This window comes from Moschus berezovskii, chromosome 7 (genome assembly GCF_049115385.1).
Source record: "Moschus berezovskii isolate FMDL1 chromosome 7, NW_MosBer_1.0, whole genome shotgun sequence".
NCBI lineage: Eukaryota > Metazoa > Chordata > Mammalia > Artiodactyla > Moschidae > Moschus > Moschus berezovskii.
In genome coordinates, this window is record NC_142466.1 from 29,724,760 (window position 1) to 29,752,666 (window position 27,907).

Here is a 27,907-nt window from a genome sequence, read left to right on the forward strand (position 1 = left end):
TCGTGACTTTCACAGCTGAGGGTCCTGGGGTCGCCCAGCCGGGGCTCACGCATCCCAGAAGGCTTTGGGACCGCTTGACTGCGCGCTCCTGGAGGTCAGGGGTCAGGGGTCAGGGGTGGGATCTATTCACTTCCACCAGGCTGCGACTGGGAGTCTCAAGCCAGAGACTGGGAAGCCGGGTAAGGGGCCTGGTGAACCTTAACTGGGGACTAGGGTGCGTTGGGGTCCCCGCCAGGCCAGCCCAGCCTCGCGCACCAGCCGAGCCCCGGCTGGCAGTCGTAGTGCTGCTGGCTCCCGCCGCCTCAGGAACTTCACCAACTTGGTTTTCTTCTGGTGCCCATTGCACGACCTGGGTTTTTTTGTGATTTTTTTTTTTGTAAATTGCTGAGTGCGAGAGGCCCCGCCCTTCCGTGCCCGGCAGCCCAGCCACCCAGCCACTCCTCCCGCGCTCCCCGGTGGGTGTTCCTTTCCGGACGACGCTGGAGGACTTGGTGGCGGCGGCCCATGGGACCCGAGGCGCTGCCCGCCTGGCTGCAGCCCAGGTAGGGCGCTCGGCCCGGAGGCTGGGGAGGGGGCCGGGAGGAGCGGCCGCCAGCGGGAGGGGTGCGGGTGGCGGGTGTGGGTGCTGCCCACGTAGTTCCGCGGGGCGAGCAGCCGGCGCCGGAGCAGCCCTACGCCCCACGCTCCCTGGGGCTCTGGACAGATATGACCTAATACAATTTTCTCGCAACTCTAGGAATAACTGTTATTTTCCCCATGTCACAGCAGAGAAAGGACAGCCTGCGTGGCCACCCTTCCTTTTGTACGCTCTCCGCAGTCTTTCTCCTCTTCCCGTTCCTCTGACCTGGAGCCCTTCCCTTTCCTTTTCTCTACCTGCTGCAGAAGCACCAAGCACACGTGTAGATTTCAGGGGCCCCGGTTCCAGAAAAACTGATTCAGTGATACGAGGGTAGAGCCTGGGATGTCTATGTTTATCCCACAAGCCACATGACTGCTGTAGGTTTCAGGGAGGCATTCCTTTCCCCTACTTTTTTAGTAGTGCTGTAGTCATCTGTAGGGATACCCGAGTGCTCTCATCAAGCTACATTTTATCTGCTTCTCAATTTATTTGCTTTATTTCTCTGAGGTTTCATATCTCCAGGTAGGAAAAAAAATCTTGTCTACCCTGATCCGGCCACTCACGCCACTTTTTAGGACCGGAGACACTTCAAACAGTGCTTCCTCGACTCCCTCAAACGTGTATCTGTTCATCTTTTCTTAGTCATATCCCCATCAACCCATTTTCAAACTCAGTTTCACTTCCCTTTTCCGGCCCTTAAACTGCTTTCTATGTGTGCCTGGTGAAAGGAACTATCTACTCTTGCAAACTATAATAGGCAGTGGTAAGATACTGACCCCAGTCACAAAAATGCATTCAGAAATCCCTTCAGTTCAGCTCAGTCACTCGGTCGTGTTCGACTCTTTATGACCCCATGGACTGCAGCACGCCAGGCCTCCCTGTCCATCACCAACTCCTGGAGTTTACTCAAACTCATGTGCATTGAGTCGGTGATGCCATCCAACCATCTGATCCTCTGTCTACTCTTTCTCCTCCCACCTTCAATCTTTCCCAGCATCAGGGTCTTTTCAAATGAGTTAGTTCTTCGCATCAGGTGCCCAAGTATTGGAGTTTCATTATCAGCATATTCAGGACTGATTTCCTTTAGGATAGACTGGTTGGATCTCCTTGCAGTCTAAGGGACTCTCAAGAGTCTTCTCCAACACCACAGTTCAAGGGCATCAATTCTTCTCTGCTCAGCTTTCTTTATAGTCCAACTCTCACAGCCATACGTGACTACTGGAAAAATCCATATCTTCAACTAGACGGACCTTTGTTGGCAAAGTAATGTCTCTGCTTTTTAATATGCTGTCTAGCATATTAAAAGTTGGTTATAACTTTTCTTCCAAGGAGCAAGCGTCTTTTAATTTCCTGGCTTCAGTCACCATCTGCAGTGATTTTGGAGCCCCCCAAAATAAAGTCTCTCACTGTTTCCATGGTTTCCCCATCTGTTTGCTATGAAGTGATGGGACTGGGTGCCATGATCTGAGTTTTCTGAATGTTGAGTTTTAAGCCAACTTTTTCACTGTCCTCTTTCACTTTCATCAAGAGGCTCTTTAGTTCTTCTTTGCTTTCTGCCATAAGGGTGGTGTTATCTGCATATCTGAGGTTATTGGTGTTTCTCCTGGCAATCTTGATTCCAGCTTGTGCTTCATACAGCCTAGCATTTCTCATGATGTACTCTGCATATAAGTTAAATAAGCAGGTCAACAATATACAGCCTTGACGTACTCCTTTCCCTATTTGGAACCAGTCTATGGTTCCATGTCCAGTTCTAACTGTTGCTTCTTGGCCTGCATAGAGATTTCTCAGGAGGCAGGTCAGGTGGTCTGGTATACCTATCTCTTGAAGAATTTTCCACAGTTTGTTGTGATACACACAGTCAAAGGCTTTAGCATAGTCAGTAAAGCAGAAGTAGATGTTTTTCTGGAACTCTTGCTTTTTCGATGATCCAACGGGCAATTTGATTTCTGGTTCCTCTGCCTTTTCTAAGTCCAGCTTGAATATCTGGAAGTTCATGGTTCACATACTGTTGAAGCCTGGCTTGGAGAATTTTGAGCATTACTTTGCTAGTGTTTGAGATGAGTTCAATTGTGCGGTAGTTGAGCATTCTTTGGCATTGCCTTTCTTTGGGATTGGAATGAAAATTAACCTTTTCCCATCCTGTGGCCACTGCTGAGTTTTCCAAATTTGCTGGCATGTTAAGTGCAGACCTTTCACAGCATCATCTTTTAGTATTTGAAATAGTTCAACTGAAATTCCATCACCTCCACTAGCTTTGTTCATAGTAATGCTTCCTAAGGCCCACTTGACTTTGCATTCCAGGATGTCTGGCTCTCAGTGAGTGATCACACCATCATGATTATCTGGGTCATGAAGATCTTTTTTGTATAGTTCTTCTGTGTATTCTTGCCACCTCTTCTTAATATCTTCTGCTTCTGTTAGTTCCATACCATTTCTGTCCTTTATTGTGTCCATCTTTACATGAAAAATTCCCTTGGTATCTCTAATTTTCTTGAAGAGGTCTCTAATCTTTCCCATTCTGTTGTTTTCCTATATTTTTTTGCATTGATTACTGAGGAAGACTTTCTTATATCTTCTTGCTATTCTTTGGAACTCTGCATTCAAATGGGTACATCTTTCCTTTTCTCCTTTGCCTTTTACATCTCTTCTTTTCATAGCTATTTGTAAGGCCTCCTCAGACAACCATTTTGCCTTTTTGCATTTCTTTTTCTTTGGGATGGTCTTGATCCCTACCTCCTGTACAATGTCACGAACCTCTGTCCATAGTTCTTCAGGTACTCTATCAGATCTAATCCCTTAAATCTATTTCTCACTTCCACTGTATAATCATTAGAATTTGATGTAGGTCCTACCTGAATGGTCTAGTGGTTTTCCCTGCTTTCTTCAACTGAAGTCTGAATTTGGCAATCAGGAGTTCATGATCTGAGCCATAGTCAGCTCCTGGTCTTGTTTTTGCTGACTGTGTAGAACTTCTCCATCTTTGGCTGCAAAGAATGTAATCAAACTGATTTTGGTATTGACCATCTGGTGATGTCCATGTGTAGAGTCTTCTCTTGTGGTTTTGGAAGAGTGTGTTTGCTATGACCATTGAAGTCTCTTGGCAAAACTCTATTGGCCTTTGCCCTGCTTCACTGTACTCCAAGGCCAAATTTGCCTGTTACTCCAGGTGGTATTTCTTGACTTCCTACTTTTGCATTCCAGTCCCCTATAATGAAAAGGGCATCTTTTTTGGGTGTTAGTCCTGCAAGGTCTTGTAGGTCTTCATAGAACTGTTCAACTTCAGCTTCTTCAGCATTACTGGTCCAGGCATAGACTTGGATTACTGTAATATTGAATGGTTTGCCTTGGAAACCAACAGAGATCATTCTGTCGTTTTTGAGAGTGCATCCAAGTACTGCATTTCAGACTCTTTCGTTGACCATGATGGCTACTCCATTTCTTCTAAGGGATTCCTGCCCACAGTAGTAGATATAATGGTCATCTGAGTTAAATTCGCCCATTCCAGTCCATTTTAATTTGATGATTCCTAGAATATCAATGTTCACGCTTGCCATCTCCTGTTGGACCACTTCCAATTTGCCTTGATTCATGGACCTGACATTCCAGTGATTGAATCACCCCGCCTGGGAATGCCACCATTGCTACTCTCTTCTTGTAACAGTAAACTAGTTATCTTTCAAGTTATGCACTTAGCAGGAGCACAGGTTGACCACATGGGCCTCTCTCCATCCATATTTTCTTTTCAACAATACTCAAAACTAACTTTGCAATGCTTGCTTTTATCCCCTGGGGAGCAGCACGTTTAGAGGTTTATCACAGCTAAACATGAATGTTGAAATGGAACCATATTTGGCTTTAAACAAACCCAGGATGGTCACTGTAACAGATAGTGTGTGCTTTCAAAATCTCATGGGGTTAGAAGGGTAACCAAGTTGAAAAACTCAGATATGGATTAATTGTCTCTTGCTTGCTCAGATTGGCCAGTAAATTAGTTAAAATACATGTGTATAATGCTGAAAGGAAGTGTTTAAAGGAAGTGTTTTCCTGTATTTATTGTAGGTATAGAAAGAATGCCTATCTTTTCATGTACTACTTAATCCAGTTCTGCGGCCACTCCTGGATATTTACGAATATGACAGTCAGATTCTTTTCATTTGGAAAAGGTAAAAGCCCAAAACAGTTTCGGATTTTTAACTTTTAATCCTTGTTTTCACCTAGTCCTAGTTATAATTTAACTTCTGTGAACTTCACCTAATATCCTTCACTTCTCTGAAATTTCATGACCATATTTTTCAGTAAGCATACTTCATTCTTAATGCAAAAACCAAAACTTTTTTGGAGGAGGCGGTAAGTAAAATGAGGGAAAGGGAAGTGAGTTCTCCTTGAGTAGGCATTTGCCCTGAAAACATAGACATGGCATTGGGGTGTACCGTCTCACTCTTCCTTTTTTGGTTCTGCACCAAACCTTAGCAGATCTGGTGTGTATTGAAGAAATCTGTAAATTCCTGTATAACATTTTTTTGTTTTTTGCATAGAAATTAACCAGTTCTTCTCTTGTTTCTTATTCCCCAGGTTTAAGTTAACTGGAAACTACTAACAAATAAAAGACAAACTCTATATTCCCCATTCTTCTATTTAATCCTTTTAAAAGGCAATGTGTCCATAGGAAAATGATACATTTTGTAGATTACTCATTGCATATAGAGGAGTTAGCGTTAAAGGTTTAATTCATAAGCTTCCTCCAGTTTCCTGAAAGTAAAGATTTTAAATGCATTTAAATTTTCAAAAAAACAAATCATTAAATGACTGTCAAAATAAGATTCTTTTCATTTTCTATCCCCACATGGATAAGGATCATCACAGTTTACAAATGTTGCATGACTTGACAATTTGAGCAATTGCTGGTTTCAGCTAAAAACAAACATGTAATATATATCTGGGATAAGTCATGCTCTGCTCATCAATTCAGCCTTCGCTATCATGAGAAAATTAATCTATTTCTGTGATACCATAAACTATTTGATGTTGCTTTTTTTTTTTTTTTTTACTGCAGATTTGCGGATAAATTTTTGCCTTTGTTAAGAACCTCCAAAGATATAACTTGAGGCTTGTATTTCAACTTTGAGTTTTGGGAGTCCTCAAGCAGAGGACAACACAGGTGTTTGGAAAACTTCCTTTTGTTTTTAGGAAAAAAGCATCACTTCTAGACCTTGGAAGTTAGCTGTGGCTTTGAGGGCCTGTTATAGGTCATTCACAACGTGAGTGACAAGACATGAATTTATTTGGCCTTTCCAGTGGGGGAAAAATGTCTTAGTCAGCAGTGTACTTATTTCTTAATTGTGATCTTGCCATCCGTAATTAGAGAAGTTGCATTTTATTAAAGAAACACAACCCATTTCTATGGAAGGCAGCTTGAAAAGAACTGTGTGGGGGTCAGTACAATTTCCAAATCAGTGTATAAATTAAGTAGCTCAACAGCACTCAAGCACCTGGAGTAGATACCAACTGCCTTCTTCCTTCAGGGATCCGTGTGACTGATCATGCTTTTATGGCAAGTGTATGCCTTAGAGAGCATCACTACGAACAAAGCTAGTAGAGGTGATAGAATTCCAATTGAGCTATTTCAAATCCTGAAAGATGATGCTGTGAAAGCGCTGCACTCAATATGCCAGCAAATTTGGAAAACTTAGCAGTGGCCACAGGACTGGAAAAGGTCAGTCTTCATTCCAATCCCAAAGAAAAGCAATGCCAAAGAATGCTCAAACTACCGCACAATTGCACTCATCTCACACGCTAGTAAAGTCATGCTCAAAATTCTCCAAGCCAGGCTTCAGCAATATGTGAACTGTGAACACCCAGATGTTCAAGCAGGTTTTAGAAAAGACAGAGGCACCAGAGATCAAACTGCCAACATCCGCTGGATCATGGAAAAAGCAAGAGAGTTCCAGAAAACCATCTATTTCTGCTTCATTGACTATGCCAAAGCCTTTGACTGTGTTGATCACAATAAACTGGAAAATTCTGAAAGAGATGGGAATACCAGACCACCTGACCTGCCTCTTGAGAAACCTGTATGCAGGTCAGGAAGCAACAGTTAGAACTGTACATGGAACAACAGACTGGTTCCAAATAGGAAAAGGAGTACGTCAAGGTTGTATATTGTCACCCTGCTTATTTAACTTATATGCAGAGTACATCATGAGGAACGCTGGGCTGGAAGAAGCACAAGCTGGAATCAAGATTGCTGGGAGAAATATCAATAACCTCATATATGCAGATGACACTACCCTTATGGCAGAAAGTGAAGAGGAACTAAAAAACCTCTTGATGAAAGTGAAAGAGGAGAGTGAAAAAGTTGGCTTGAAGCTCAGAAAACAAAGATCATGGCATCTGGTCCCGTCACTTCATGGGAAATAGATGGGGAAACAGTGGAAACAGTGTCAGACTTTATTTTTGGGTGCTCCAAAATCACTGCAGATGCTGATTGCAGCCATGAAATGAAAAGACGCTTACTCCTTGGAAGGAAAGTTATGACCAACCTAGATAGCATATTAAAAAGCAGAGACATTTCTTTGCCAACAAAGGTCCGTCTAGTCAAGGCTATGGTTTTTCCCGTGGTCATGTATGGATGTGAGAGTTGGACTGTGAAGAAAGCTGATCGTGGAAGAATTGATGCTTTTGGACTGTGGTGTTGGAGAAGACTCTTGAGAGTCCCTTGGACTGCAGGGATATCCAACCAGTCCATCCTAAAGGAGATCAATCCTGGGTGTTCATTGGAAGGACTGATGCTAAAGCTGAAACTCCAATACTTTGGCGACCTGATGTGACAAGTTGACTCACTGGAAAAGACTGATGCTGGGAGGGATTGGGGGCGGGAGGAGACGGGGACAACAGAGAATGAGATGGCTGGATGGCATCACTGACTCGATGGACATGAGTTTGAGTGAACTCCGGGAGTTGGTGATGGACAGGGAGGCCTCGTGTGCTGTGATTCATGGGGTCGCAAAGAGTCGGACACGACTGAGCGACTGAACTGAATTGAACTGAACCCTCAGGAATCATCTATAAAGTGGGAATGATAATAATGTCTACCTTATAGAGCTGCTGAGAAGAGAAATCCTTTGATAAATTACTATCATGTGAATGATCACTAGTGAGTGAAGACGATAATGATTTCCCTAGACGTTTCTCAATATGGCAGGATTTCATTTAAAAACCAGCACATTTATTCTATTTAGAGAGACATTTGTTTCCATCCATTTCAGCTCTCTCAAATGTAGTAGTTGTTTGGAGCCCTCTGCAATGGGCCCAACTCACAAAAATCCAGAAAGCACTAAGCATGTATGTGCAGGACATAAATGCTATATAAACATAAGATGTTATTTGATATCATGGCATCATTAATGTCATTTTCATAAATCTTCTCTGAAATTGTATTTTCTCATCTCTATCATTTTCTTGTCCATAGACAAGGAGTGGACACATCAGTTTCTTTAATAAACTCACTGTTTTCATTGATTTAGTCTAGAGTCTTAACTGTTTACTTTTATGCTAGAATTCCTTTAGAATCATATAAATGGGGAATAAATGCTTTAGCTTTGGTCATAGAGCCTTCTTTTTCAAGTTTTAAATTCTTTTTGGAAGAGGAGCAATTAAACTACTATGATGTGAAATGCTTTCTTTGGTTACATAGTATTTGTAATTTAGAAATCTAGGAAATTTCTCACATGTACAAAGGAAAATGAAGTAAGGAATCTCAGTTGTCTTTCAAACTGCTTCCTAGATTTGGGTTGTGATCTAGATTTTACTTACTATGTCTGTATTTTTAATTCACTGGACACAGATTCAATGGTTGACACTTTTTATGCAATTGGACTTGTGATGCAACTTTGCCAGTCTATTTCCCTCTTGGAGTTGCTGCACATATATGTTGGCATTGAATCAAACCATCTTCTTCCTAGGTTCTTTCAGGTAGGTCTTAATCACATTATTTATATTATAGAATCTGTTGCATATGTAACTTTGTTCTGTTTACAGCTTCTCTACTTTATGGCAGTGAAAAAGCCAACCTTTGTTAATGTGCAACCCAAGTCACTAACATGGAGAATTCCATGAAAAAATGACCTCATCCTAAAACACTGCAGTCAGAATTGCCAGTTGGAAGCACTCAGAGAAATGATGCTTGCTGCTTTGTTCAGCACTATAGTGATCCTCAATGGCAACCCACTCCAGTACTCTTGCCTGGAAAATCCCATGGACAGAGGAGCCTGGTGGGCTGCAGTCCATGGGGTCGCTAAGAGTTGGGCTCAACTGAGCGATTTCACTTTCTCTTTTCACTCTCATGCATTGGAGAAGGAAATGGCAACCCACTCCAGTGTTCTTGCCTGGAGAATCCCAGGGATGGGGGAGCCTAATGTGCTGTCGTCTATGGGGTCACACAGAGTCGGACACGACTGAAGCGACTTAGCAGCAGCAGCATAGTGATCCTCTGCTGGGACGAGATTTCATATCCACTGCCCAGTCTTACTATGCCATGGCTTTGGGCGGTACACTACAGAGGAAAGGCATAGGATGGGAGCCATTCAGACTTGGGGTTTGGTGCCTGGCTCCTCTACCTACACTGGGATACATTAACCACCATCATCCAGCTCTTTAGGGAAAAGGATGCCACATACATTACCTGGAAAAGAATAAATTTGCAAAAAAAAAAAAAAATACCCTTCATCCAAGTCCAGAGATTAGAATACTCCCCAACCATTTCTTGTTCATTCTGGCCCCTTTTACTGAATGCAATTGCAAAGGAGTGATCTTTTGTATTTATTTAGTATAGCATCTACTTGTACAGGGGCTTCCCTTGTGGCTCAGCTAGTAAAGAATCCTGCAATGTGGGAGACCTGGGTTTGATCCCTGGGTTGGAAAGATCCCCTGGAGAAGGGAAGGGCTTTCTCCAGTATGCTGGCCTGGAGAATACCATGGACTGTATAGTCCATGGAGTCGCAAATAGTTGGACACCACTGAGCGACTTTCACTTTCACTGCTTGTACAGACCTGGGAATGCTATAGACTTGGCTTCAAATTGGAGAAGACTCTTGAGAGTCCCTTGGACTGCAAGGAGATCCAACCAGTCCATCCTAAAGGAGATCAGTCCTGGGTGTTCATTGGAAGGACTGATGTTGAAGCTGAAACTCTAATACTTTGTGGCCACCTGATGTGAAGAGCTGACTCATCTGAAAAGACCCTGATGCTGGGAAAGATTGAGGGCAGGAGGAAAAGGGGACGACAGAGGAGGAGATGGTTGGATGGCATCACCGACTCAGTGGACATAGGTTTGGGTAGACTCCAGGAATTGGTGATGGACAGGGAGGCCTGGTGTGCTGTGGTTCATGGGGTCGCAAAGAGTCGGACATGACTGAGCAACTGAACTGAACTGGCTTCAAATTCCAGTTCTATCTGTTAGTTATGTGAGTTTAAACAAGTAATGTTATTGTTCTGAGTTTCATTTTCTCATGTGATATGCAAATAGCATGTATCTTCTGGAGTAACTGAGAAAGTGGGTGGGATAAGTTCCTAGCACTTAGTTAAGAATATAATACCTGGTAGCTGTTGCTTTATTTTAGGTGTCATTTGTTCCTCTGCCATGTCTTGAGCCCTAGATGACCATGTTCCTTTTAAAGGCAGGTTGAAGGAAGATGGGAAATTCACTGGTAGAGATTTAGTATAGAAAATCATTGCTGAATTAAGGCAAGAAAAAAAGTGATATTTTCCATAAGGAGAGAGAAGGGTTAGGTGGCTATATGAACATACATTTAAAATTTACAGAAAAAAAGTATTTTCATTAGTATAATTTTAACTATTTGTAAAATAAATTTAAAAAAATGGATAACTAAATGTGACAAATTTGCATTGTAAAAATAATTAAAATGTTAGAATCTGATTGTATTGCCAGCACCTAGCAAAGTGCTTAGAACATAAACACCTTGAATTTTGTTTAGTGAAATAGTGGCATAGATCCTTATATTAAAATTTGCTGAAATATCATGAAAGTTTAAAAGATGGAAATCAGAGTATAAACCTAAGGAGCCTATTGAGAACTCTGAATTACAAGTTAATGGGAGATTTTAAATTTTGCTTATTCATTAGAAGTGGAGAAATAGTATTAGAATGAAGTTACTTTAGTTTGAAATATCAAATGTAAAGTAAAAATTGGGGCAATATCTAGAGTACAAACTAAGAATAGTTAGCTAGCTAAGACCTAGATGGAATTGCCTTAAATGTATGTCCTTACAATATGGAAAGGGGTACACATCTGTCCCAGAAGCATATTATTTAGGAACAAGATTTATTGATATGTATTATCTGTAAACAACTAAGATGCATATAGCATTGCTTAACATTAAATTTACAGGCTTCCCAGGTGGCTCAGTGGTAAAGAATCTGCCTGCCAAAGCAGGAGACATGGGTTCAATCCCTGGGTCAGGAAGATCCCCTGAAGAAGGAAATGGCAACCCACTCCAATATCCTTTCTGGGAAATCTGGTGGACAGAGGAGCCTGGTGGGCTACAGTCCATGGAGTCACAAAAGATTTAGACATAATTTAGCAACCAAATGCTAATTTTAGAAAACAGAATTAACCCATGTTAAATGAAAGCTGTTTTCTAGCATATGGAATTATTTTTCTTGGAGTATGATCAAATTTATCTGAATCTAAGTCATATTTTCTTTTGGCATACTTTTTGTACTTTGTATTTTTTTAGGCTAAATTGGATAATACTAATTTTATGGTCAAACAGTTTTGAAGTTAAGAGCAGTGTTATTTTAGTTATTTCCAAAGTAGGAAATGCAAATGAGAAACTGGACAGGTAAATTTGTAAGAAAGAAAAGCATCTTGAGTATGTCTCAAAAATCTGCACAATTTTTCTGCTTTCCAAAAGTATGTAGGCTTGTCCAATAACAAATTGTTATTAGAAATCTGATTTCTTGTAGTTCTAGAAATTCCAGGATATTTAAGTGTGATTTTAATCCCTGTTAATTGCAACTCTTGATTTATAGAAGTATGATCACTGTAATTGGACTGTATCCTAGTTTGGTAGTTAAAAAATAATGGCAAGTATATATTGGCACTTCTATTTGAATGTGAGGAGGCAAAGTCTCCTGTTGATGGGGCTCAAATGGTTTTTAAGTCTTTGTTGTTGGGAGAAATCAGGGACTCATCATAGTAGGGAAGACAGTTATTCTCATCCTGGGCCTATTATTAAATTTTTGTTACAATGTTTGTCTTCCTGTTTATCTCTTTGAGATTTTTTTCTGTCCTCTATTTCTTTTATTCATTTACTATCTTTTCTATGGTTTTCAGAAAAGACATGATGTTCAAAAAAGCTTCAAAAACCCATGTGGTCAGGTCCAAAGTTTCATTTTAACCCCCTTCCTTAGAATTCTGCAGACAACTAGAAGAATTCCCTCATTATAAGATGACTCTGAGGCCCCTTCTTTAAAATAACCAAACAAAACTCTAAAGCTGTGTAATCGTTCTTGGTTTTCCTGTTTCCCCATCTTTAAATGAAGAAACTGTAGTTAAGAATGTGACTAAGCTACTCACACAATACTCATAGCTGATTGCATACAGTATTTTGAAAAAATGCACAATATCTAGCTACTTTGAAGTAGATTGAAGAGAATTCTGCTCATGTGTGTTATTATTTTGACATTACCTTTGTGATTGTCACTGGTAAACTGACACTGGTAAGTCACAGTGGAATTGTCTTTTTTGGAAACTGCTTTGCCAAAATATGAAGAGTAATTCCCAAAAGCAGTAGGAACAATTAGCTAGTTGAGCAATTAGAATCACAGGTATAATATCAATTGGTGGTGGTATGTGTATATATACATATATATATGTGTATATATTCTTGTATCTCACAAAAATATGTTTGTTTTCTTCTGTACATTTTGAAATGTTTTATACTCATCTTTATTTGACAGGGAAAACCCATTGTGATTTTCTAATATTACAGTTGCTAAAGGAGAAAGGGCTTCCCTGGTGGCTCAGAGAGTAAAGGATCTGCCTGCAGTGCAGGAGACCTGGGTTTGATACCTGGGTTTGATTCCTGGGTTGGGAAGATCCCCTGGAGAAAGAAATAGTAACCCACTCCAGTATTCTTGCCTGGAAAATCCCACGGACAGAGGAGCCTGGTGGGCTACAGTCCATGGGGTTGCAAAGAGTCGGACACAACTGAGCGACTAACACACTAACACAAACTAAAGGAGAAAGTGGGGAAACCTATTGATAATAAGACTATGATAGTTTAACAGGATGTATATTTTATATATTTTTAAAAAGTACAGTTTAGGGGAAAAGGGCAAAACTGCAACAAATAATTGTTTACATATATCCATTTTTGTAAACAGTTACATGCCAATTAAAATTATATCAGGAAAAACATTTTTGATACTTTAAAACTGTAAAATGGGAAAGTAAAAAGGTCCAAAAGTAGCCTATAACTATAGTTAAAAGTGATAATTGAAAACTAGGCATCTCTTCTCTCCAATCCCTTGCTCTCAAATGAGCGTGCATATTTTATTAGCTTGATTTTTTAAAAAGTTGAATTTGAAACTAGTATTTTAGTAGATTTAATCAAAACAACTTGGCTTTTATGGAACGGAAATACCATCAACCTTGAAGTATTGATTTTGAAGGACTCTGTTCTGACTTTGCCTGTGTAGAAGCCTGAGAAAGAGGTTTTTATTGATATACAATAGCTTTAGGATGTTTCAACTCAAGGAGAGGGGAAAATAATCCACAAAATTAACCTTTGTATATTGACATTAGGCTGATGTGCATTTAAGAAACCCTCAGAGTTATCCACTTTACTCCTTTAACTTTTGAGAGAGGCTTGAAATGCAAAGACTTTGTACATAACTGAACTAAAATGGCTAAATTCTGTCCCCTGACCTTTTCATCACAATAAACACTGCTGCACATGTATTCATTTGACATGGATTTTAAATCTATAAATCAAAATCCTGGGAATTACTACCCCCACATTATTGTGATACAGAAATTCCACTCTGTGATACAGAAATTCCATTTGTGAGCTCAAATTGCAAGAACAATCCTTATTTTTGCCAATAGCACATCCTATTTCTGATAAGGACAAACAGGAGTCTGTTGTGAGAAATCACTCCAAAGATTTCAGTCGCAGATTTTGTAAGAACAAATGTAAAATCTGTCCCCAAAGAGAGTGTCTTAAAACAAACCCTTTTAGAAACACAGCAAAGTTTCACCCTAATCTCTTTTAATCCATGAAGCAGGTGCTTCTTTGTATTGCTAAATTAAATAATCTTTTCCCCCCCATGAAATCATATAATTTTCTCTCCAGTTTTGAGGTGGGAGCAGGCTTATATTGTTAGAGGGAAAAAACTGTACTGAGGATCGTGTCATGCTATGAGATTCTCAAAACTTTGCTTCCTGAAAATGAATTATATACACAGTTCACTCTGTAGGTAGGATTTTTTTTTCTTTTTTCTTTTTGGTACCTTTTGTATTTGATCAGTGAAGTTCTTCAGTGTGATGATTATAAAGCTATTGTTGTTGCTCAGTCGCTAAGTCATGTCTGACTCCTTGCGACCCTGTGAACTGCAACACACCAGGCTTCCCTGTCCTTCCCTGTCTCCTGGAGTTTGCTCTGACTCATGTCCATTGAGTCAGTGATGCTGTCCAACCTCCTCATTCTCTCTCGCCCCTTTTCCTTTTCCCTTCAGTCTTTCCCATCATCAGAGTGTTTTAGTCACAGTATAATTTTAAAGCTGCTGAGATTAACTTTTATTTACTGATAGTCTTAACTATCTACAAGAAAAATATATTTTCTTATAAATATGCTAATTACTACATTAAATTATACTTCTTTCTATCTCCAGTATAATGACTTAACACAAAAGTTAAATGACTTACCCAAGTTCACATAAACTGTAAATGGTGGAGCAAAAATTTGGATTTGGGTTAGTTTTCCTGAACACTCAACTATTATGCTACAGTTGTTTACAGTGTAAACTAGGACATGAGTACCGATGTCCTTATAGGCTGGAACACAGCCTGCTTCATAGGCTGGGATTTGATCTCGTTCATCTTGCCATGTCCACTGGGATTCAGAATAGTGCACTCAATAAATATCTATTGTTTGATGAATAAATAAACATATACAAATCGTATTTAAATACTTTTGTCTTACAGAAAATAATTGGTGACTTTTCAGCATTTAAGGGTTTGTTTCTGAAGTTCTTAACAAAAGTTCATAGGATTAAAGTAGTTTGGGTTATCCTTTTAGTAATGTAATAGTCTTTGAAGCTACTACTCACAGACTAATTTAAAAACAACTACTTGATTTTTAAGACTGTAGAAATTCTCTCTATAGTTGAAGTATGATTTTTACCCCTTCAATAGTTTCTAACTAATTTGCTGCTGCTGCTGCTGCTGCGTCACTTCAGTCGTGTCCGACTCTGTGTTACCCCATAGACAGAAGCCCACCAGGGTCCCCCGTTCCTGGGATTCTCCAGGCAAGAACACTGGAGTTTAACAAATTAAGCTCTTTAACAAAGAACACTTTAATTTTAGTCATTGCTTAATCTGGAGTTCAGAATTCCCAGACAGAACATAAAACTGCAAAATAGTTTTTTATAGTTACCTTATTTTTGAGTTGGCCACATTACCACCATGTTTAATGTGGCCCGAGTTAGTGTTTTCACTGTGCTTTTATTCTGCCTGTTTGAGTTGCACTAAACATTACAAGACCCTTTATTAGTCATTGTCATGTTCTCATAGGATTTGTCTAAAATGACAAAGTGCTAAGTTGTCCCAAGGATAAAGCTCTAAATAACTAGTCAACTATTAAATATGTAAAGAAAGTAATAAAGTTTAAAAATCTATTCTTGACAATTGTTTTGGTGTTGATTCAGAAAATCAAGGAGATTCTTTTAAGTTTTAACTTTTCAGGAGAGGATTTTTTTTTTTTTAAATAGACTATGACCTAGACTTTTTATCTGCTTCCTTGGTGGCTCAGATGGTAAAGTGTTTGCCCACAGTGTAAGAGACCTGGGTTCAGTTCCTGGGTTGGGAAGATCCCCTGGAGAAGGAAATGGCAACCCACTCCAGTACTTTTGCCTGGAAAATTCCATGGATGGAGGAGCCTGGTAGGCTACAGTCCATGGGGTCGCAAAGAGGTGGACACGACTGAACAACTTCACTGGTTCACTGATAGACATTATATGAGGGTATAGCCCATTAAATTGCAAAGGTGAAAATGTCTTAGTGTCTCAGAACAAGGAATTTAGAATGCCATTGTCTAGATTTTGATTCCACATCTATAGGCAAGTCATTTTCACTTTGCAAAATGACTACAAAGAACGCTTTCTTTGTAAAAGGCAGAAAATAGCAGTAGCACTTCCTGGGGTTGTTATGGAGATTAAATGAGATGGCATGTGTTTAGATACTGGCACAAAGTAATCAATAAATATTGTTTGTTTACCAATTTAGGAATGTTGCCAACTATATTCTCCCATTGTCTTGCCATTGAATGGTCAAGACAGAGTTAAATAACCATCAGATAATTTGTTAATTAGACTGACATCGTAGAGGGGGTGATGGGTCTTCACATACCTGTATGTATGTGATTGTGTTTTGGGGGGCATGCTTATTGCCTCTTCTATGCAGTTGGGATTCCATCTCTAATGTACCACAGTCCCTTAAGTGATTATTTTCAGCAGTGTTTTTTTGTGCAGCTCCAGCCCCTCTTAGGAGATGCTTTTCCCTCCCTACTCATCAATTGGGCAGCAGCCTGGCATCAGAGATTGCTTACAACTCTGGAAGCCAGGAGACTCAGGATATATATGTTTCCAGGTCTGCCTCCAGGTTGGGCAAATCACTTGATTTCTCTGGTTCCCAGTTTCCTTATTTTTAAAAAGGTGGGGTTGGGCATGTATCTAGCAGGCTTCTAGAGATCTGTCTTATCAGAAGTAGCTTATGTTCTTTATTTCAGTTGTCAGCCATGTAATTAGAACTGTGTTTTTGTGTGCACACATTCATGTGTTTATCTCCTGAGATTTTGATCAAAAATTAGATAATTTTCCCAATTAGCAGACACTGATGAAATGTAAGATTAGGCAGTGCCTAAGTACTTGTTTGCTGCTAAGATCTTGTTATCTGAAGGTTGCTGTGTGTCACGGCAGCAAGCTCGGATCATTCAGTAATTAATCATTTCAGTTAAGTCTACTTCATTACATAAATATGGTTAAGTCAAGAAACTAGAGCATTGAAAGAAAGACTAACAAAAGAAAAACCGCCATGTAGGTAGCCTCCATCGATTGACTAAGCTTTGAATTGTGTCTAATTTCCTTAGCTAAGTAAGGGCCCTCTTGACTCACCAGTGTGGTTATGAACACGCTGATACAGCTTCTACATGTGAATTTCTGATCTTCTGGCTTGATATTGGCAAATCTTGGATTTCTCTGCACTAGGTGATTTTCCAGGACTAACAGGCTGTGATTCGAAGTCACAGATTATCCAAGTCTTTTCTCCCTGATCCACTTTAAAAATAAAGACAGCTACTGAAAGACACAAGTCAATCCTCGTCTTTATCACTAATATGCTCTCTCAATCTCAGGTATATTTTCCTGTGACCACTGTGAGCAAAGTAAAATATTCTATTAAAAACCAACAAAAATGCAGAATATACAAAGTATATTAATACAGCATAAGAATACATATATTTAGATTGGAAAGAGGAATGTGTATTTCGAGGTCAGTAATTGGAGCTAAGTCATAAGTGTGTGCATTCTCAGTGATTTACAAATGCTTATTGACTTGGAAAAAATATGAATTTGTTGAATTCTTTTCACTTTCCACTAGCATATGAGGGTTAGGATTATATTATTTCCCTTCCCTTTCTCCCCTTCTCCCACCTCTCAACACCCCTCAACTCCCCCCCCAAAAAAAACTATGGTGGCTTCCTGATTGGATGAAATGGAAATTTCTTGGCCTGACATTCAAAACTCTTCACAACCAGCATGTTTTCAATTTTATCTCCCATGGTTCTGTTTGTGCACTTCGTTTCTGGCCCTCAGGGATGTTTTGGCCCCCAGCACAGCTGTGTTTTCACACCACTGCCTCTTTGCTCTGGCTGCTCCTCAGGATGCCCATTCTCCTATCCAGTCTACCTGATAAACTCCTGTCCATTCCTCAAGATCCAACTGAGATGTTGCCTGCCCCCATATCTCTCTCTGCATCCTTTTCCCACAGCGTGCCTCCCCACCTCTCCTCCCATTCATAGCCTTTAAGTGACAGCATTATTCACACTGTGCTATAGTGACTGCCCCACATTCTCCTACCATTGCTGCCCTGTGTAGCAAGGACGATGCTTTTCATTATATATGTTGTCTTAGCATTTGATATATAGTGGACACCCAATGAAAGCTTGTCAAAGTGAGTAAAACCATGTGTTCATGTGTCACAAGAAGGGACATGCTGTGATTCAGATGAAATATCTGTTATCTTTTTATTCATTACATTCAATTTGGAGACTACAGAAAACAAGAAACCAAAAAGGAGGAAATGAAATTCACCCATAACCATACTCCCTCAGAGATCATATTAATTGTATAGTATACATATTTAGAGTTAGAGCATATTTTTTAAGAGGAACTTTGGTTTTTAAAATTAGAAAATTACCTACATGCTAAACAGATGATCCTAATTCTTGACTTTGCTATTTCTTTTATTAGCTCACAGAGAGAATAATTGTCCTCTTTATGGTGATCACCAGTCAAGAAGAAGTCCAAGAGAAATACGTGGTGTGTGTTTTATTCATCTTTTGGAATCTATTGGATATGGTTAGGTAAGGAGGCAAAATAACCTCTTAAAGCCAGATTACTTTCTACAGTGAAACCAGTATTAGTTGCTTGCGTTTGATTGCTCAGAGATAAATACATAACCTCTTTTCATATTATTTTATCTTGATACAGAAATGTATTTTTTGTGCTCTCTATAATGGGCATATCAAAGATAATGAAAACCTACCATGGTATTACAAGAGCAAATCAGTGCATTCAGGCATAACACCAATTGGGAATAAACCTCACAGCTGTTTGCTAATGAAAGGCATTCTCTGCAATTGCTCTGGTACATGTTACTTTAATAAACAAAGCCAGACTTTTCTATCATAGTCACAATTTACAAAAGTGGTTTCTTTGAATTCGAGAGTGTTTTAAATATAGGGCCTTATCTCTTTGGGGTGAAAAACACACCTCCACAAACATAGGTGTATACAACTCCAGCAGGTTCAAATAACTGAAGTTCGTTCATGAACTCACTGGGAATCCTTGCCCTGGTTGGTGTTGTGTTGACTTCTAAATTCTAAAGCTTTGCAATGAGATGAGCCTAGTAGTATCTCTACCAGCAATGGTGTAAAATAGCCTGTTTGCACAGTGGCTCACTTTGGAGAGGTTTCTAACTGCTACTTCTTGAGAACTGTCCCTCTTGCTTGAAAGACATGGATGTGAATGGGTAACAAAAGTCCCCAGAGGACTTTTTTAGCAGAGGTTATATAAATCCTTTATTGTCAAAATCTTGGCTGAATTAAGATAATGGAAGTAGAATGAATTAAAATGAAATCTTTTGTTGAATTAAAGTGACTATAATTCTTTGTTATATATAACTTAGTTATTTCTCACTTTTAACTGAAAGATTTGTGGACTTGGGGCAAACTTTAGGGACTTTTATGGCCTGTGACTTTCTGTTTATGAGACGTGGGGCCTCACCTGGGACTGTGTCTTGCTTTCTTGGTTGTTTTTTTTTAATGTACATCATTTTTAAAGTCTTTATTGAATTTGTTATAATACTGCTTCTGTTTTATGTTTTTGTCCTTTGGTCACAAGGCATGTGGGATCTTAGCTCTCTGACCAGTGAGCAAACCCTCACTCCTTGCATTGGAAGGCGAAGTCTTAACCACTGGACTGCCAGGGAAGTCCCAGGGAACTGTGGCTTTCTGATGTTTTATTCTCTGGTATGCCCACTTCTTTCAGTGTCAGTCCAGTCTCAGATAAGTTCAGTAGACCCATTAGAGAACAAAGTAGTTTTGGCATTGAGAGTGGTATTGTGATGCGATGGAAAGACTTTGGGACATTGAAGTAGAAGATCTCAAGATGAACCTCACCTCTACTACTTAACTGCTTGGGCAAATCGCATAATCTTAAAAATAACAGCAGTGGGATAATTCATGGACTTTAATACTTACCCTTTTAAAGTATAAAATTTATTGATTTTAGTTTATTCAAAGATATGTATAACTGTCACCACTATCTAATTTGAGAACATTTTCATTGCCCCCCAGAGGAGCCCCAAATCCATCAGCAGTCATACCCCCTTCCCTCTTCCTCCCAGCCTCTGGCAACCTCTAATATATTGTCTGTATGGATCTGCCTGTTCCGGACATTTCATATAAATGGAGTCACATAACATGTGCCTTTTGTGATTGGTGTCTTTCACTTAGCATAATGTTTACAAGGTATATCCATGTTGTAACAGGTATGAATACTTTATTTCTTTTTATGGCTGAATAATGTTCTATTATATTGATATACCAATTTTTTATTTATTCATTTATCAGTTGATGGACTTTTGGGCTGTTTCTACTTTTTGGTCAGGAGGAATATTGCTATGAACATCCATGCACAAGCTTTTGTGTGCACATATGTTTTCATTTCTCTTAACCCAGGAGTGAAATTCCTAACTGCTTAACAATTTTGAAACTCTTTTTTTCCTGGGTAAAATGGGGGTAGAGTTAACTTCTGAATTTACCTTAGAATGATGTTTTGAAAAGCAGCTTCCTCAACCTGATGAAAGTATCTGTGAAAACTCCACAGCGAACATGATGGTTAATGGTGAAAGACTGATCTTTCTTCCAAAGATCAGGAACAGGATAACGATGTTTACTCTTGTCTCTTCTATTCAACGTTACACTGGAAGTTCTAGGCATGGAAGTTAGGCAAGAATATGATATAAAAGTCATCTACATTAGAAAGGAAGGAGTAAAATTATCTCTATTAGCAGATGATGCAATTTTATATAAAAAAATCATAAGGAATTCACTAAAAGCACTAGAATAAGCTAGTTCAGCAAAGTTGTAGAATACAAAATTGATATACATTTGACCCTTGAACAGGGTGAGGGTTGGAGTGCTGACTTTCTGCACAGTTGAAAATCCATGTATAACTTTTCATATATAGAGTTCCTCTCTGTCTGCAGTTCTGTGTCTGGATTCAACTAACCAGAGAGTGTAGCACTGCAGTATTTACTATTGAAAAAAATCTTCATATAAGTGGACCCACACAGTTCAAATCTGTGTTTTTCAAAGGTCAGCTTTAGAAAAATTAAATGTATTCTACCCATTTTCAAGGGCCTATCCTAAAATAAAATTAAGAAAACAATTCCATGTATAATAGCATCTAAAAAAGTACTTAGACATAAACCCAACAAAAGATGTGCACAACTAGTGCACTAAAAACATTGTTCAGAAAAATGAAAGGAGATCTAAATAAATGGAAAGATGCCCAACGTTTGTGAGTTGAAGGCAATGTTTTTAAGATGAAACAGTTCTCAAGTTGATCTTCTGCATTCCACATTCAATGCAGAAGTTGAGAAGCTGATCCTAAAACACATATGGAAACCTCAAGAAACCAGAGTAGCCAAAAGAATCTCGAAAAAGAAGAACATAGTTAGAAGGTTCACACTTCTCAATTTTAAAATTTACTACAAAGTAACAAAAGTTGCACACATCAAGAGTGTGATACAGACATAAGGACATAGCATGGAATAGAATTGATAGTTCTTAGATAAACTTTCAAATTCATGGTCAGTTGATTGTTGACAAGATGCCAAGATCATTCATTGGAGAAAAATAAGTCTTTTGGAATAATCTTTCAGTCAAATGATGCTGGGCCAACTGGATATCCACATGCAAAAGAAGGAATTTGGTTTGTTACTCGACACCATATATAAAAATTAACTCAAAATGGATTAAGAGCCTAAACAGAAGAGCTAGAACTATAAAACTCTTAGAAGAAGACATAAGGGTAAATGTTTTTGATCTCAGATTTGACAACGAATTTTTAGGTTTAAAACCCAAACCACAAGCAACAGCAAAAAAGAGATACACTGGACTTCTACAGAAATGATTTCTAAACATATGAAAAGATTCTTACCTGCTCTTGTAATAAGAGAAAAAAAAAACGTCAAAGTAGTGAAATGCCATTTTTTCCTTGTATTGGTAAAGAAAAAAATGTTTGATATCATGCCATATTTGCTGAGTGCTTGAACTACTGATGTATATTATATATAGTGTATACACAGAGATAAGCATAGGCAAAGAATTTTGAAAAGAGTGTATAAGAAATTGGCATTGGACATTGCCTCTGAGAAATGGAATGAGGGTCCTGGAGTGAATGAAAGATTTACTTTACTGCATTCATGTTTTCGAAGTTTTGGATTTTATTTTGCCATATGTATGCACTGCCTGCTCCAGTAGTTCTAAGTGTGGTCCCTGGGCCAGTGGCACAGCATCACCTGGAGCTTGTTTGTGATACAGATTCTCAGGTCCCTTGAATCAGATGCTCTGGAGATGCCTAGCAATTTGTGCTTTAGCAAGCCCTCTGAGTGATTCTGATGTATGCTTAAGCTTGAAAAATAAAAAGATATTGACTACTTCATCTGTTACATCACAAAGGCGGGTTTAAAATCACCTCCTGTACTCAAAACAAGCTCCTAAGGCCCGTTATTTAGTTGTTTACACAGGATGGCCCATTTTAAAAAATACTTTTAAAATTATTTCCATAGATATTTATAGGTCTGTCTGTCTTAAGAAACTTAGCTGCTGTATAAAATGGGTTTGGCTTCCAGGTGAAATTGAAGTCACTATTTGAGGAAACTTGTAACTGTAATTTGCTCAGGGACAAGAGTTACATTTTTCTCTCATTACCTTTATAATTATCTATGATCCACCCCATGAGACAAGCCAGACTGACATGGTTCCTCTCCCTCCATTTTTTTACCTCTTCTCCTGCTTACATTACAGGAAATAAAGTAAGGATTTGCACGCTCTCCAGTTTTATCTGTGTATTCAGTTGCACGGTAAAGTGTTTTCTTCTCCTGTTATTTCCCAGACACCAGCAGCAACCGTTCACGAGCACACTTGTGTCCTTTCAGGTACACTTACAGCATGTTGTCGGTCATTGGAATATCCTATGCTGTCCTGACATGGTTCAGCCAAACACTGTGGATGCCAGTTTATCCCTTGTGTGTTCTCGCTGAAGGTAGGAGAAGAGTGACTTTCTGTATTGTTTACTGACAAAGCAATGATGGTTCACAACACTTTCTGATGATTAAATTACTATTTTTGCCACTGTTCGGCTGACTCAGTGTTATCTCTCCTGGCATACTTCCCTTGATGCAAAGAAGCAAAGCATTAACAAGCAAAGTTAGAGGAGGAAGCAGTTCTACACAGTAGACAAAATACTGGATGAGGGATGAGGACATCTGAGTGCAGGCCCTTACCTTCATTGACTCGCTGAGTTTTGGGTAAATCATTTAACCTGTTTCCTCACCCAAAGGGAGTTTAGCATTTAGTGACTCAGTGATTATTTTTAATGTATAGAAATTCAGTTTCCCCTCTCAGGACTAGCCTTCCCACTTACCAGCTATTGTGCAGCCTACTTTGCTAGAGACAGTGAACTCTACATATAGATCAATCATCGGTTTCTCAGGGAAACATTTCTCAACTTCGTCATCTGCACCAGTTCCCCCTATGAATCTCTTCAGTAAAACCTTAGTGGTAATTAGACATTTGCGTGATTCTTTGATTAGTATAGATTTCCCTGTCTAGTCTCTAAGCTTCACGGGAGTATTGGGTTGTCTTTGTTTCTTCCTTCCTTTCTCTTATGTACCCAATGTACATGATCAATAAACAATGAATTACTAAATACAGTGTGAAGTAAGCTGATTACTAAGCCTAAATGTAAAACTTAAGCTTAAAATCAAGTGATTAAACACATCTATTTGCAAAGAGCTTGAGGATATTTGTGGAATATATGCTTCCTTCTGTAATAGATTTAGTAGACGGGAAGGAAACTCTGAAACAGACATGATAAAAGTTTTTGAAAACCGAAGACATGAAGAAATGAAGAGAGCACATGTTAAGGTAACTAAGGGAAAACATACAGAAATAATTAACATAAAATGATGGTGACGTTGATAATAATTGTAAAGTATATATGATATACCCACATGTTTTCTATCCACCAGTGACCAGAGAAAAAGAGCTTATATTCTAGTAAATCATATTAAGTATAATCTTAAAATATGTTTTGTTTTCAAAAGGAAGAATTATTGAATTTTGAAAGAATCTAGAAAATAATCTTAAAAACCATAAAAAATGGATTGCACATTTATTTGAGAACAAAATCCCTCACTCACTGAAACATTTATTATTAAGTACATTCATTTGTTAGATAATATGAAAAATACTGTAAAGAATATATAAAGGAATAAAGTATAAATATGACTAATATTTTCCTAAGAATAAGGGATGAATAAATATGTAGTAGACTTTTCTTTTTATTCCGTAATTGTAAGCCTTTTTGTTTCTTAGGAAAGCTCTGTTTATATAAGTTTGCTGTAAAATGCATATTCTTTTATTAAAATTAGATTCATAAACTTACTATTGCAATTAAAAAATATGCAGAAAAAATTTGAAAGCATATATAACAAAATATCAATAATGATTAATTCTGGGTAGTGGAATGTAGGTGACTGAAATTTTGTACTTTTCTATATATTTCCTTTTTTTTTTTGATGTCAAGTGCCACTGTCTGGCTATAAAAGCTGTAGGCACCTGACTTTTCCTTCATCTTTTAAAAAAATAAATTAAAAATAATAATTTTAGACTCATAATAAGTTGCAAAAATAGTGCATTGTCCCCATGTACCTTCTTCACCCAGCTCACCTCGATGATAACATCTTACATAAGCATAGTACATTGTCATTTTATTCCATAAAATTTCATTAAAGGTCTATATATGGGATATAATTCCATAGAATATTCAACTCTTTTTATTTGACAAGAGCCTCCTCCTTCAAAGTAATTGAAGGCCAATATTTCTCACACTATTCCTCAGAATTTTTATTAAGTACTGCTGGGAATGGGGAGGAAGAAGGAGCTATTCCAAGACCATTTAAACTTAGGAAATGGATGAAGCCAGTTTCTTTATTTCAGAACTTGACAGAATCTCCATTCTACCCGTGTGTGTTGTGAAACTAAGAGGAAAATATATGAAGCATTTTCCATGTTCACTCATCTATCACCACTACTTGTGGCTAAGAGGACAGGTATTTTGAGATACCATTTTTGGTACAAACTACTATGTATAAAATAAATAGGCTGAAAGGATATATTATACTGACAGGGAATATGGCTGATGTTTTATAATAACTATAAATGGAGTATAGCCGTTTATACGCCACTATACAAAATCGTGAATCACTCTGTTGCACACCTGAAACTTATACATCAACTATACCTCAATAAGCAGAGAAACACAGTAAACTATTTCTGTGTAGGCACAATAAAATAAAACAAGGATAAAAATTCAGCAGATCACACTGCTGTAATGGCTTTGCCAATCTGATCTTCAGTGCATTTCCATACCAAATTATAGCTTTGGCAAAAGGATTCAGCAATTTTCACAGGGTTGTCAGTATCAAATTCAGAATATCCTTCAATTGTGCTAACATATATACATATCCCTGTAGCAAGTTAAGAAGGGAAACCTTCATGATTCGTTTTTTCTTTAAACAGCATTTACCATCTATCAGTCGCTGCCTTATTTTGAATCGTTTGGCACTTACTCCACAAAGATGCCCTTTGACTTATCCATCTATTTCCCATATGTGCTGAAAATATATCTCATGATGCTGTTCGTAGGTAAGTGGCTTTTCTGTTTTGTTTTTGCACTCTTCCTGTGCTTTTTGGTTTGTGCTGCCATCTACCTTAGTATTAATAGAAAGGTCTGTAAACATGCGAGAGATGAAAGCGGAAACCTGGAATGATGAACTGGACCTTATTAGTTATTAGTAAAGCACTTAGACGTTATTTCTAATGGTTTTTGCAGGACATTATGAGATCAAATATATCACTGTATGAACAAAAAGAGTTTTACTGGCAGAAAATGTAACTGCTTTGTGTATGAAATTTTCATCAACAGACACAAGCATCTATAAAGAAAATCAGGATGTCAAACTAAGTAAACTTGGCTGTCTTTGGATTTCCCATTTGTATCTGTTCCTGTTTCCTGTTTGTTTGGCCGTATGTGCTAGCGTTTCCTAGCAGGCAAGCGGGAATAGGTGCTAAAGACTCAAGAAAAACGTATGGAGCAAAAAGTTAAGCTGAGAAAACCTGATCAATTAATTAATTAATCAGGAAATTGAGAAACAGACTTCTGTAGTTAAATTTTGGTTTCATCGGCTCTAACCTTCATACATTCTTAAGCTAAGTATTACCTCTAGAAGATAACAACTATCAGGTATGTAATAACAAGTGAAAGAGAAGACAAATGTGAAACTTTGGGGGGAATGGAGAGAGCTAAAGAAAAGGGAAGAGTTCCTTCTTTGCAATATGCAGAACAGTAGGATGGAGGAATTTACTTACCCTTCTGCAGAAAATCTGGTCACTCTAAGTATTCTTCTTTGAGTCTCCTTTGCAAGTATCTTCTTCCTGGACTCCAGGCAGTATGCTGTATTTAAAAACCATGGTTCTCTCCAAAGAGATGGTTAGTCAATCTTAATTTTGCCATTTTCTTCTGTACCTTAGGTATGTATTTCACCTACAGTCATCTTTACTCAGAAAGACGAGACATCCTCAGAGTGTTTCCCAATAAGAAGAAAATGTGAAGCATGGCACTGGGATGTGACATGAGAAAGAAGAGGCTTGTGGAGTCAGCTGCAGGAAACACAACACGGGAAGTATTCTGGTGAACAGATACTTAGCATTTGACAAAAATCTGTAACATGGAATAATTGCACTCCTCCCCAGAACTCTTGACATACACGGCAGTCTGGTTTTCTCACACATTGTTTTTAGTTCATATACCCTTCACAACCTGTTTCACCAAAGCTGTGAATTTTATACAAGTTAAGTTTGTATCGTGTGAAGCCTGATTATTTTCCTGTAACGTTAATGAGAAATAGGATTTTAACTGGAGTAGATTCATTAAACTAAGAAACCAAAGTTGTTAACTTAAATGACATCTATTTACATCTATTTCTTTTCACTTCTGAGTTCCCATGTAGCAGCTAATCTGTGGGAGGGGAGTGATGTGTAATATGCTCTGTACTTTTCTAGAATAGCCCATTTTATAGACTGAGATCACTGTGCCCATCGTTAACACCCACCTTAAACATTAGACAAACTTTGAAAATGAAACATTTTTCCAAACACTGAAAGAGTATTTGTTAATATTACACAAGTTGTTTGGACTTTGCTGTCTTAAAAAAGGACCCTGAGGAAAACAGAAAGACCTTTGTTTTCATAAATCATGCCCCATATTCCTTTTTTGGAACATTTAATCAGGCCATATACATTCCTTACACAGAGATAAAAGGTACACAAATATAATAAATCAGTTTAAAGAAAATTGAGAACTAGTGATGCTTCAGATTATTTATTACTAAATTGTTATTGCAAATTACTATAAGCCATATATGTCATCACTTACAGTTTTTAAAAATGTTCCTTTCTTTGGAGATCTAAAATATATGTGAATAATTTAATAATAGAATTTTTGTACCTTCAGTATATCATTCATTTTTCTTGAGAGAATTATAAAATCTTACTATCGAGTAACTATGTAAAAAGAGTACTAAATATTGTGTTAACAATAAGAACCCAGTAATGGGAATGTCATTATAATAATGGGTAAACTTATTTCCACTAAATAAAATATTTTAAAAGAAACAATTGAGTATTACTAAAGATAGTTGGTATATTTAAATAGTTAATAATTTTTGGAATTTTAAAATCAGTGTTAAAATTATCCTTGTAAGCAGCTACATTTTATTTTGCTTTTGTTTTTATTGGAAGTATAGTTGACTTAAAATATTATGTTAGTTCAAGTGTACAGCATAGTGATTCAGTATTTTTGCATTATATGCCATTATAGGTTATTTTAAGTTAATGGGTATAATTCCCTGTG

The 27,907-nt window shown here is 38.1% G+C and overlaps 1 protein-coding gene across 1 annotated transcript; it reads left to right on the forward strand.

The window, feature by feature from the left end:
• Positions 1–423: 423 nt before the first annotated feature.
• HACD4 (3-hydroxyacyl-CoA dehydratase 4) lies at positions 424–27,672 on the forward strand. The gene is made up of 7 exons (XM_055428150.2): positions 424–542; positions 4,682–4,785; positions 8,466–8,593; positions 18,392–18,504; positions 22,869–22,975; positions 25,516–25,641; positions 26,527–27,672. Exons 1-7 carry the CDS (start codon positions 505–507, stop codon positions 26,604–26,606), a joined length of 696 nt encoding a protein of 231 aa, XP_055284125.1. The 5' UTR covers positions 424–504; the 3' UTR covers positions 26,607–27,672.
• Positions 27,673–27,907: the final 235 nt, after the last annotated feature.